Here is a 13597-nt window from a genome sequence, read left to right on the forward strand (position 1 = left end):
AAACTTGCACACCATGTGTAAAATTGATGAGAGAATAGTCGTACCAAATTTCGCGGCGCGTAGCGCCGCGGTTTTCCCGCTATTCGCGAAAAACCTCAGGGGGGGGGGGGCGGATATCCGCCCCCCCGTCGGTGCGCGTGTTAACGGCACAGCAGTTCGTAAGGACTCTAACCGTCCGCAGAAAGTGTGAGGGCTTAGGTGTCGATTTTCCAAACGCTGGAAACCAACAGCTACCTGCCTGAAAACAGCTCACCATCCTAAAAAGCTACTTGCCTGAAAATGACTCAAGAAACACGTTACAGGTCAATGATAATGAGGGTTAGGGAACAGGGTAATTACATTGTCAGGAAATGTGTAGATTTGAAGCAATCACGAGAATACCTACTAAAACATTTGCCACGCTGGGTCACTTTTTATGCGAGTTATTCGCAAAAAACCTAGGGGTGGGGTCTATCATAATTCATACCCCTCAATAAGTGAGAGGGCTTATCGCTGCTAGTCCAAAACACTGAAAAAAAAACTTTTATATCGTGCTATAAAGCTCAGCCGCACTCTTATTTGCTCATAGAAAAATTTCCTCTTCAAGAATAAACCCGTCTCCCGAAAAAAAACATAATACTTCTCCGTGTTGAACCGTAAGCGCTTGACTGAATGAGACTATAGAGGGCGACCGTTCGGACTTCGGGCTGTTTCCTTCTCAAAATGATGCCCCGTTCGGGCTTCAGTCGGCGTTCGATTATAAAATCTGCAATGTCTGACCTCATTCCGCGGCTCATCCTAGGCGGATCTGTAAAAAAAGCCCTGTAGATAAGAAACCAACGAGATAAGGAAACTAAAATTAGCAGCGTGGTGATCGTGGAGATAGTCTGGATTGTTTGTTTGGCAAGCTTATAGTGAAATTTCCTCGTTTTTCTGCGTGATTTGCTTAACTGCGTGGCCCCCCAGTGACGCGATTTCAGCTCCACTGGGGTGGGGGGGGCAGCGGCATCACTGGGGGGGGGGGGGCCGCGGCCCCCCCAGTTAACATGTTAGAGGAGGCCCTGGGGCTCCGAGCTCCCCGCGCGCCGCCCAGCCCGCTCCGCTCACAATATGTAATCAGCGCGAGTCGATAAACCATGCTTCTTCTGTCCTAAATCATCGATCGATTTCACAATGGCCCTCATGTTTCATGCATGGCGCCGTTTTGTTTTCACCTACTCCGAATCCATGAGAATTTAATTGTTGGCCTTCATTATTCCCGCATGGCGCAGCCTCATTGATCCGTTGGCGGTCGGCGCGCGAATCACATCGGACGCAGCCGTCACCGCCGCCCAGGCCGGAGCGGCGACTTACCAGAATCGCCGCGCGCTGGTGTCCTGGCGGGCTCCGCAGCAGCGGCCCTCGGCCGGCGACTGGGGTGGCTCGAGACCGACCGTTCCAGGACAGTGTCTTTGCCCGCAATTCACTGCCAACACCCATGCGCCGAGGTAGGTAGGTAGGCATATGCCCTGGCAGACTTTCGCAGCATGTACCCCGGGCGGACTATCGCAGTACCTATACACCCTGGGCGGACTGTCGCAGTATATATCCCGGGCGAACCGTCGCAGTATAGTAGTCGTAGTCGCAGTATACCTCGGGCAGACTGTCGCAGTAGGTATACACCCCGGGCGGACTGTCGCAGTATACACCCCGGGCAGACTGTCGCAGTATACACCCCGGGCGGACTGTCGCAGTATACACCCTGGCGGACTGTCGCAGTATATACCCTGGCAGTGTCGCACCATATACCCCGGGCCGATTGTCGCAGTATATACCCTGGGCCGATTGTCGCAGTATATACCCCGGGCGGACCGTCGCAGTACACGGTCACGGTCGGACCCTGTCCGCCACTGCCTCTGAACATGGTGGAAGCGTGCATCCCCCTCGTCTCTGGCCCCCACTGAGCACCGATCCTGCTGAGGCGCCGCGGCACTCGGCTGGCACCAGTAATCATATAACTTTTCTTCACATCTATATGGCGACCGGGGGCTGCCGAATAGCCGGGCATTCCGATCGGACGAGAGCCTGAATGCCTAGCATACTCAGCATGACTAAAGTTATAGCCATCCGCGTGTCTTTCGAGTCAGTTTCCCGGATATCGAGGGCGAACATCGAAACGTCTCGAGCACAGAGCCCAATCTAACATGTCACGAAGTAAAAGACATTTCGTGAGCCGAACAAGCATGTGTTGAAGTGCACCGGCCTGAAATGAAATAACTATTGCGACCTCAGGCAACATTAATCCTCCCTGCATCAGCCGACTGACTTTTAAATGTAGCTGATACGGTGGTCGGCCTCGGCAGCGGCCGGCGGCCGACATTTCCTGGTGTGTACCAATCTGACGTGACATTCTCATTACGGGCACTGGGACCAACACAGCCGGCCGCAGGTCACGCACATTGCACCGGCGCGTCACACCGCGTCCTGCCGTCCCCGGCTCTCAGCCCCGGTCCGGTCCGGTCCGTGTCCCGCACACTCGCTCCGGCTGCTGCGGACACTCCGGGACGCCATCCCAGGGTCCGCGACTCCCAGCCGTCCCACGGCTCCGCCGCCGGCCCCGCTCCGGGTCCCGGGAAGCGGCGCCGGCCGTCCTGACGTAACACGCCGAGACGAACAGCTCCGGGGGACGGGATCGGACCGACAGAGCGGCCGCAGCAGCTCTGCAGTGCTGGGCACGTGGGCCCAGGGCGAGCCAACGCCGAGCGGCCGAACCGGCCAGCCGACCTAACACGCGGCGCCAAACAGGAGCATGGCTGCAACGCGAGCGGTACGTCGGGTGGCCGGAGCACCGCGGAGCCCCGGCCCTGGTTGGGTACTGACCTCGTTGGAGGTGACGCTGCCCGTGTCGCCGGTCATCTTGAGGTGCTCGTCTTTGAGGAGGGCGGCCGGCGGCGTGTCGGTCAGGCCAGGGGCGCCGGCCGCCGGCACCGGCGGGTGACCGGCCACCGTGGGGGTGGCGGTACCGGCAGGGGGCGCCGGCGGCTGGCCGCCCGGCCCCGTCGGGTTCCACGGCGACGATATCTTGGCGAAATTCAGAAACGGCACCGAACTACAAACACACAGAGCGTAGCAGGGGTTAGCGAATGCGTAGCAACGACGGTTCTGCGACACCTGAGCGAGTGTCATTTCAGCGAACGACATTTGAGCGAAACATTTTCAGCGATTATCAATTTAAGCGATTGACTTTTTCAGCGATTGTCAAGTCGGCGAATTCAATCACAGCCATTATCAACGTAAGCGAGGACCAGAATCAGCGAAACCAGATTGAGCGAATATATGGTGGTCAATGGGAGACCAATTGAGCGAATACAGTTACAGCGAAACCGAACGCGACGAAAGTCAATCATTTCTACTTTTCGGAAATTCTTGCCCTTTGAATACCCGTTTGGTTTGTGTCATGCTTCAAGCTGCGCGCGACAAAATAAAAAAAATTGTTTTAAAGCTTGAAAATCTGTTATCTTGTTCTAGTAATCTTGTTGGAAACCTGAAACCACAAAAATATCAGGCCTCATTTCGATCTTGCAACGTTTCGTTTTTAATTTTTGTTTTATGTCATACGTCATGATAACACCTAACAGTTTGTAATATACCAGATGTAAAGACAAAATTAAATACAATGGATTGGCTGCCGTTCAGTAGCGGCGGAACACCTTCAATTAAGGGGGGCACCGCCGACTTTTGGTCTCATTCTCTCCATGCAACGCCCATAGGGCTAATGTTAAAATGCCAAAATCAAGGGGGGGGGGCACGGTGCCCCGGTACCCCCCTTCGTTCCGCCGCCTATGAGTAGGTACCGTCTGGACAAAACTTATTATTACATGGCTCGTATGTTAACTGCGTGTGTAATAATTTTGACTGTTGACCGGTAATTTTCACGTTTAATTTTCTTTTGAAGGATGACGTATTTTTGTTAATGATACCATGACAACGGGCAACAGTATTTTGCGCGTGCTTTAAAAAACATTAGGAATTTCGAAATTTAGGGTTTAGGGGCAAGGATCCATGGTTTAGGCATAGGTTCTTCACCTCATTCAGTTGGTGGACGTCATTGCTGAAGGATCATACGTACCTATACGTGCAGTTATGACAGAGCTGTCTCGTTTTCACTTATTTGAACCAAGTGAATTAGATGAACTCCTTTTTCACGCAGGGCTGAAGGTACGCAAAGAGTGATAGAATCGTCGGGAGACATATTCCAGGAATTTTTAACAGCTAAAGGTCTAACGCTGGAAGACCTACAGTACACTAATGCTACTCTCGACGACACTGCTAAGGAGTTTTTCCTTACTGTCAAGCGCAAAGATGGATAAAGATATAAAACGAAAAGTCTACACTCACTGAAGTACGGAATCAAACAGTTCATCATCAATCAACTAGGAAAAGCAAGTGAAGTAGGAAGTTTTCCTTTGAGTACCTACAGAGGCTTTCCAGGTCGCAATGCACTTGTCTAAGAAGGATGGGCGAGGATCAGTTGACCACAAGGAGGCGATAAGCGGAGGAGACAGAGAAAAACTGAATATTTACACGCAAAACTACTCCTCGCCAATGGCAGGCTCCAGCAGAAAGTGTTTGATGTGATGTGATGAGAAATGTGTGATGCCATGAAATACATTCATCATTGAGATTTAAACAAATTGTGTGTTATTATGCTAACACGTTTTGTCATACAGCTAAACGACAATGAATAAAGTCACTACGAATAGGTAACACAAGACGAGGTGGGCCATGTAATAAAATGAATACTGCATGAGGTAGCGGGCAATAAGTAAAAATTATTGCCCTCTGTGACGCACTGTAGCCCTCGGGTGAAGACCTCAACAAGCATTATTGCCCTCGGCTACGCCTCGGGCAATAAAGCATGTTTCGGTCTTCATCCTCGGGCTACAGTGACGTCACATCGGGCAATAATTTTTACTGTTGCCCGCTACCCCATGCAGTATTCATATAATATAACTATTCTATTTGTTAAATTCTATAAAGAGCAGGAGGTGAAATTGAACCGTTGGAATTGTTTAGAAATGTAGCATTACATTTGGAGCTCAATGTCTGAGGTCTTTGGACGTGACATTCGCCATCCAGTTCCGGATAACCATGAGAAATTCCAAAAACATTCGCGCGTATACGCTCGCAAAAAGAACGTTACAGGACGATGAAGTGTTTCGCTGAACTGGCAGTCGCTCAAATTGTAGTCGACGAAATAGATGTCGCTGAAACATAGCTTTCGCTAAAATTGATAATCGCTATATTTGATAATCGCTGAACTTGATAATAGCTGAATTGCCATTCGCTGAAAATGGTTCGCTCAAATGACGTTCGCTCAAATGACACTCGCTAAAGTCGCTCGCACCGAGCAACGACAGCAACAAAATGAACATGATCAACAGTGAGCTCAGAGATAAATATTAAGGGCAAACCTATGAACCCATGATGTCGCCATTATAGGTACAGAGCATTTCCACAAGCGAGTCCAGCAAATTATGGGACACGTATGTGAACAAGAGGTCGGCATCAGGTGGAAGACGCGACTGAAGCAAACAGTGGACTGGTGATGAAAAATAGACACATGGTTGTCAGGAATATGTCCAAATACAGACAATGTGCCAACCTTTACGTCGTCAACACACAGACACAATGCCAATTATCAACCGAATCAGCAGCGAGTGTGCTACTTGATTCGCAGAAACGCGGCGATCGCATTGTTGACAAGTCAGCCAGCTTTGTCCTAAGCCGGATGCAAATATTCCCTAAAACCTGAATCGACTGGTCGTAGCGCCTCACGGCACCAAATTTCCAATTAATTTCCCATTCTGTCTTCTGGCAGAATCCGTGCCCCTAAGGTCAATGAGGACGGTGTTGGCCAGGACTTCCATCGGCAGCCTCGCGAAGGACGGGTCCCACTCCGCCGTGGCTTCAGTACCTACATTTGGAGCGCGCCGGCGGCAGCTGGCCGGGGGCACAGAGTCTGACGGCGGACGGTATCAATAACGCCAGTCTGGCCGACCGGCTGACTGTCGAGGGACGAGCGGCGCCCGCCAGCCCTGACCTGCGGTCACCCTCTCAGGTGTCCGGCGGCTCGGGAGGCCGCTGATGTCAGCTGCTAGACCGGGCGGAGACGGTGCCGGCGGGGTCGTCTGTTATCGGAGCGCACCGAGCGCCGCCGGTCGGGCCGCAGCCGACCGCCGGCCACCGGCAGACGGGCGAGAACAGAGACGCCGAGCCGTCGCCGGGTCAGTCGCACGGAGTGCGGCAGGACGCGGCTCGCGATCCGACCCGGGGCCGGTGTCGGCCGACGCCGTCAATGCCCAGTGCCCAGTGTGCATCACAATCACCCGCACAGACACACACCGGGACGTGCGCCGAACTACACCATCGCTCCCACGGCCGGATTGGAATGAACCGGCCTGGCGCGATCCCACTCTGTCCATCCGCAGTCCGCGCACCATTAAGGCGACAAGTAATCAATTACGGCAATTAGCCGGGCTGTTAGCCAGGTGCGTGCGGCTGGTAGCCGGACCAGGCAGGCTGGCTCCGTAATGATTTAATGGCGACCCGGCCTCGGAGGTGCGCGGGTAACGGAGCCGGCCGTGGCCGACCGTCCCTCGCCGGCAGCCGTTAGAGCTAAATAAAGGTGCAATTAGAAGCGCGCCGCTCGGCGTCCGGGGACCGACGACAGGCGAGCCGGTCTCAGCGTGCCATCATCCACACACTAACGCGCCGGCTTCGGCGATAACGCGGCATCATGGACACACTGGGGCCTCAGTTTCGGGGACGCCGGCGCCCGCTCAGCTTAGCACCTCCGCGGCGTGGGTGCAGGGCGTCCCTTGGCACCTCCGCGGCGTGCGGTACACGGCGACCGTCAGTCAGAGCCGCGGCATTTCCCACAGACGGCAGCGACACTAACGGAAGGATTAGCGCTAATGGCAGCAGGAAAGCCGACACCGACAAAAACGCCCGGTTTATAAAGACGGCGGTGTGCCTGCAGCTGCCGGCGTGACACCGCAAGGGGACAGGGAGGGGCGCAGGATGGTCAGGGGAGGGATCCCGCGGCACGGTCGCCGACTCAGGGGAAGGGTAATGACCCGGAGGTACGTCTGTGACCTGATGTGCAGCGAACAGCGCTGTGCAGCCCATACACAATCTCCAGGTATCCAGACCGAACCAATCAAGTAATGACGCCACTCCCCTTCCTCAACAAGTTGTAATGAGAACTCGTACACGCTTCTTACAGTATAGGTAAGCCGGCCAGTAATGAAGGCTAATATACGCCGTCAAATAATTTGGCAGTCTGCCCCCTACCGTTGCCCAATATGACGGAGGACCGTCCGGACACAACCGGCTCGGGACTAAAAGTGGCGTGCTGCCTCCCGCGCCGGCGGTGAGGCCCGTGTGCCGCCGGCCGCGCCTGTTTACGCTGGGCGTCCATCGGCCACTCGCGACGGGTAAACAAGTGATATCACGGGCCCGAGAGGGCACCCATTACGAGGTAGCCCGGCGGCCTGCCGAGGCTGTCCGGCACCGGTCCAGTGGCCTGCCGAGTACGTCCGGCACCGCCCAGCCGCCGTCAGCGAGCGGGGGTTCGGCGGCCTGCTGGAGGCAGCCAGCGCTGCCTGCGGGAAGCACGCCAGTCGGCGGGTGCTGATCCCTCGGCTGCCGCCGGCATCGCTGCCAGCCGGATGGATCCGAGCATTTGACACCGGCTTGCCTGCCGTCCGTCCCTGATCCGAGATCAGTGGGTCACTACTAGAGATGTCAATCGGATGCCAACTTTTTGGGATACCGATACCAAACCGATACCAACTTGGTATTTGGTATTTTGAGGCTAACACATTTGGTATTTTGTTGGTATTGTGAATCCTTGCTTATGTAAAAGAGGCTGTGAATTTGGTAAAAATTTTGGCATTTCCCTGATATTACCAAATCGGTTCGGTTTCGGTATTTTCCCACGGTTCCTGTTGGTACTATATTTGTTTGGTATCGGTATCACGAGTTTCCGTAATTGACTAGTGACTACCGTCCGTCTCTGGCTGGGCACCTGACTCGGTGCCGTATCCGTCCGTCCTTGCGTCCCGGCACCTGACGCCGGCTCCCTGTCCGGTGTCCGTCCGGGCCGGCACCGAGAGCCAGTCCGCCGTAACGAGCGCGTCTGGAGGCCGTTTGCCGGCCGGCAGAGGGGCAAACAGGCGGCCGCGGCGCGCAAACACTGCGCCGGCCGCGGGAGTCCCGTGTTTTTGTCGGCCGGCCGACCCGGGCCACCAGCAGGGTCAACGGCTGCGCCGGGGACGGCCGCCGGCGCCCCGGGGCCGGGCTGATGGGACGAGACCCGCCGCCCGGGCAGCGAGCTCCGAGCTCGGCCGACTCGGCACCGACCTCTGGCCGGGAACACGCGTCGGAGTCACCGCCGACAGCCCGTGACGCGGCGCGGCCAGAGCTCTCGCGGCGGGCCCTTCGCCTCTCGGCGGCCGCGCGCCCTCAGCCTACTCTATATGCTAATGAGATTGACATTTTAAAGATAACAAATTGCCCACGTGAGACACTCTAATGATACGATTATGTCGACCGTGTTATTTCATCCTTCAGAAGTTGTGCATTTTAAACGAAGCACTCTGGCTACTTAGAGAATCATAACTAGTCAATTTGTAATCTGTCAAATGTCACTGACGACGGAGACAAGTTGGACGACACGAACAAAGGCAGGGGCGGCTGAAAGAGATGAGCCGCGCGGCCAACTTTGCCTCAAATCAGCGGCTGGTAATGTCCGCAGTCGCAAATGTCGCCGTCCAAATTGGCCAATCGCCGCCGGACGACAGTCTGTCGTAGCTTCTCGCTCAAACATCATCAGCGCCTTCGTCGGAGTTTAAACGCGCACGCCTTGCCCACATGCAAGGCCATTGATCACCCAAGTAGCGTGAGAGCTGCCTCTGTTCGCAAACGCTGCTGCATCATTTCTCCTGCGGTTAAATCGCACTGCAAATGGAAGAGCGATCTGTGATCACCGATGAGGAGGGGTTGGGTGGAACCGGCTCGAGGGGGTCGCACGGAGAGCGGGGACCACCTCCTTCGCCCCGGACGAAACGGGAGACCGCCATCCCTCCCCTGCCGCCGTAAAGCCGTCCACGCGACCCGACAAAAAGCTTGCGCCCGACGCCACGCCGGCCGTAACTCTGGTGCTGATAGTATCCGAGCGAGCAGGTTGGCGGCCTTCGTGATGAGACGACAGCGCGTGGCTGGGCGCCGACATTCGCGCTGGGGGCCGCGGCCCACCCCCACCCGGGGGCGGGACACACCGAAAGGGGGGGCACTCCGTGCCGTGGAGTGGGGACACTTTGAGGGACACTCAACAGACCGACGACCGAGCTGTGACCGGGTTCTCCAAGATGGGGCAGGTTAGTTCCGGGCTAAGGTCGGCTTAGCGCCGAGCTGGGGCCGGTTAGGGTGGAGCGGGTCGGTCCGAGCTGGGCCGGTTAGGGTGGAGCGGGTCGGTCCGAGCTGGGCCGGGTGAGGGGAGCTGGGAACCGCCGGCGGAACTTGGAACCGCGCCGTCCGCCGGCCGCGCTGTGACCCGTCCAAGGCCGGCGGCGGTCCCACACGGGCGGCGCCCACAGTGCAACGGAGCGCGCTACCGAGCCAGTGCAGCGGCCGGCCGCCCCTGAACCCGGCGGCGCGGCGGCGCGCGTCCCAGCCGCGGCTTCATTTGCATCACAACTGACGTCCACCGCCGGCTCGGGGCGCCCGACGCCCGCGCCCCGGGCGCACACACAGGTGGGACGGGACGGCACCGCAGGGCAAAGGGGTGGCTTGGAGGCGCCACTTCGCACAACCCGTTATCACGTAACTTTCAGACTGAATGCTTCAAACAGTGCAGATTGCCAGGATAAACTAGGTACATGTCACGAGAACCGTGATTGATCGACATGTCTTGGCTGGGAGACCTAGTTGTGCAAAGTAGCTTTATTCACCCTTAAATATAGCAGCAGACCAATATTTACATCGAGCCCTAAACTCATGTAGGTACCGATGTTTATTCAATATCAATGTTTGAGCCGGGTGAGCGCAGTTCATGGCAGTCTCGTGTATCATACTTTGGCCGTTCGGAGACACTATACAGAAGAAACCAAAGGCCAACGGCCGCCGACCGGCCCCAGAAGCAAGCAGCTCGACGTGGAAGCAAGTGCCTAGGGCGCGAACAGAAGGAGGAAAGGGAAACGATCAGCCGGCTATCCGGCCCAAGTTAATGATGCTGCCGTCGTTATGTCGTCCCTTATCTACCCGCTATGTCTCGGACAATTTATTGTATAAAGACCAATGAGGACCAATGGGGTCCGCCAGATGACGGTGCCATTGGGAGCCAATTTAAATTTACAGCTACACACAGTTTCCAGACTAGACTTGACTAGAGCTGAAGGACGCTTGTTGATCGGTTCGCTCCGCCTGCATCTGAACGTCGGGCCCACCTTTTGACCCTTATAGCGGCGGCGTAGATGAGCGTTTCTCCGTCGTCTCTCGTTATCAGCGGGGAGGAAGCGGCTCCCTGAGCTGCGCGGCTGGCACAGAGCTGCGGCATGCAAGGCGGGCATGAAAATGGATGAGGCACAACTTAGCGAACCACCGCCGTAGTTAAGCATTAGAAATCAGGCATGCATTCATGTAGCGATGCGCATCATTGAAGACTGCCAACGCCAGAGGGCGAGCACCACACAACGGCGGTTCCGGAGAGCAAGCAGTTGGCTGCGCCCGAAAGTGAAACAGCAGCGTGCCTCGGGCGCCTACATCGAGTTTGGCTGATGGCAACCTACTGTTCCAGTTTGAGTTGAGCGCATTTGCTTTTTGGTTAGAGACAGCACGACGCAATGGAGACTGAGATGTGACGCTACACTCGGGATGTGCGGGTCTTGGCTGCTCTGCCCATAATAGCTGATTCCATAGAGTAAGGGTAACTTTTATTCTTGTCTCCATTCACGCATTAATTCGTAACCTGGCCCGTGACGTTTACTTAGTACTGGGTGCTATTTTTCAGCGGGTCATCAACAAGGGCCGCTTGCCGCGCCCCGGCTAATGCTGTGTGCCTCGCTAAGCCCCGTCACATCAAAGGGCCGAGATGGGCTATTGGACACGGTTCAATGTCAGATACAGCATTATCGGAACGATACAAATGAGGAGGCAGCGTTACGGGGAGCTTTACCAGCACACAGTGCCGACGAGTCGGATCAGTGCCGCGGCGCAATGTTTCACATTTTATGGTCATCCAACATCACAGGTGTTCTTTGCCCCGGCAAACCCGTGCAGCACATTAGGCGGTTGCATGATTTTCTGTCGTACGTATACCACAAACGACCGGAGGAAAATACTGGCGTGTCGGCTCCAATCCAAATGATGACACTACACAGAAAGGAGGGCTCACCAACAAAGCATCCGGGCTCGGGCTGACGAATGTGGCGCATTTATGGTGGACATGCTACGGCCTTTGATCGAGATCCATGCACGGTTATCGCGCGGTGCGAATTCGGCCTCCGTAATGGAAACCAGTTGACAACATCCATAACTCACGCTGAATGACGAATACGCGGCCGTTACGCCACGGAACGATTTAGGAACAAGGCGAAAACAAATGACTCAAATTAGGAAGCACAAACACTGCGGGTACCTGCCTGAATTATTTGCCTGCTGCCTGTGTGTAATGCGCCGAAGCCATGATCTGTAGGTGCAGAACTGCCCCTCACGGCCAGGGACGGTGACAGTACTCTGGGCACACAGAGCGGGCGGCCCCGTCCGACCAGCTACACAGTCCGCCGGGTGGGGGAAGCGGCGAGACATCCCCGGGAAGTTGGAGACGGCGCCGCCTTCCTCCCACGGCCGCGGACGGAGACCAGACGGAGGCTGCCAGCCGGCTCCTCTGCGTCCCACACTAAACGCTGACGCAGTGACGGCCCGGTACGGGCAGCGGCGCCCGCTCTGGTCAGCCGGCACACAGGGCGGCTCGGCAGGCACACGTCGTGAGCACACGGTGCCGCCGCGCACCCGGGTCTCGGAGCGGGCGATGGGCCGGCCGGTGCCGAATGGCCACCTATGTTGAGAGACACAGCCGGGACGGGCGCAGGCGGTACCGACCCGCAGCGCCAGGCTGTGAAACCACGGAAACTTTGACACATCATCGCCCACCTTCATGAGATTGCGGCGTTTCGTGACATCTCAGCAACGTCAACGAATTGTGAAACAACGAGCGTGGTTCGTGAGCTAAAAGAGCAGAAGTTTCCAGCATGACCTCAGGAAGTGTCGCTGGCGCACCGTCGTTCTGGCGCCGTGATTCCAAAGGATAGCCACAAAGCTCGTCGCCAGCCTCCGCGAACTCCCCTACGAGGCGGGGCTCCAGTCGCTCAACCCGCCGTCTCTCTACTACCGTCGTCGCCGCGGCGATATGATAACGGTTTACCAAGTGCTCCCACGGGGGAGTCGACGACGCGTTCGACGGTTCTTCACACCAGCAACGACGTCCCGGACCCGTGGGCACACATAGAAGCTCTCCAATTCCAAAGCCACCTCCAGAGCCCGACGAAATGCGTTCGACGTGAAAGTCGTGAACGATTGGAACTCGCTGCCATCGACTGTAGTTGGTGGGCCTTCAGGCGACTCATTCAAGGCTAGACTCGACACTCACTGGCACGGGCGTAGGAACGTCATGAAAAGTGGGTGGGCCACCCTGTTGAGGGGCCTCCTTTTTCAGGGGGCCTCCTATTTTCAGGGGACTCCAACTTTTTCATCATACTGCTTTCAACTATGACCTCCAAATCTAGCTTCTGAGATCGGGCAGATGTACCCAGGGGCCAGGGGCGTAACCGCTTAAGCGAACAGCGCGGAAAGTCCGCACTATTTTAAAAGTTATTCCCCTCTCCGATTTTTTTTCTTAGAATCTATTTGTCGTAAACGGCGCATGACCCCTGAAAACCCTTATACAAATTTCTTTATCGTTTCCCAGGCGCCCCTAGCTCCGTAGGCGCCCCTCTTTGGCATATAAGCACCCTATAGTCATCATCAGAGACATCCTTATATGACCAACAGGCGCCCCTTGTTGCATAAAATGTGCCCTTGTCTTAGGCGCCACTCTTTTATTGACATTGGAGGCGCCTCTCTTTGCCATGCCGGCGCCCCTGTTTCGTATGAATGCACCCCTATGGCATTGATAGGCGCCCCTCTATTGCATGTGGACGCCCATATATGTAGGCCTCGGAGGCGCCCCTCTATTGCATGTAGGTGCCCTTACTGCCTCAGAGCCGCTCCTCTTTGGCATGCAGACGCCCGTCTTTCGTACGGAGGAGCCGCTATGGCATTGATAGTCGCCCCTCAATTGCATGTCGACACCCCAGTAGGCATCATATGCAACGTCTTTTGCAATCAGACACCCCTATGAGCATCACAGGCGGCCGTATGGGCATCGCAGGCGCCATGGGCGTCGAAAACGGAGGGACAAGGTGACGCGTCCCCCCGGTTGAGGAATCCGAGGGGCAAATCCCCCAAAATAAACACCCGAGGATGCTTCAAAATGACTATTTGCAGAATAGTCAACTCCGACCGTCTCCGGATTCAA

At 55.9% G+C, this 13597-nt stretch overlaps 1 protein-coding gene across 3 annotated transcripts in view; it reads right to left on the reverse strand.

Annotated features, from left to right (window-relative positions):
• The window catches only part of LOC122392322 (transcriptional enhancer factor TEF-1-like), a 64837-nt gene that overhangs the window by 12017 nt on the left and 39223 nt on the right, over positions 1-13597 (reverse strand). For all 3 annotated transcript variants that reach the window (XM_043387046.1, XM_043387047.1, XM_043387045.1), the window contains exon 2: positions 2839-3067. In XM_043387046.1, the coding sequence (XP_043242981.1) occupies positions 2839-2874 (36 nt within the window). In that variant the 5' untranslated portion in view covers positions 2875-3067. The remainder of the gene's footprint in view (positions 1-2838; positions 3068-13597) is intronic.

The sequence above is a fragment of the Amphibalanus amphitrite genome, unplaced genomic scaffold (assembly GCF_019059575.1).
Source record: "Amphibalanus amphitrite isolate SeventyFive unplaced genomic scaffold, NRLGWU_Aamphi_draft 000481F_arrow, whole genome shotgun sequence".
In the NCBI taxonomy this organism is placed as follows: Eukaryota; Metazoa; Arthropoda; class Thecostraca; order Balanomorpha; family Balanidae; genus Amphibalanus; species Amphibalanus amphitrite.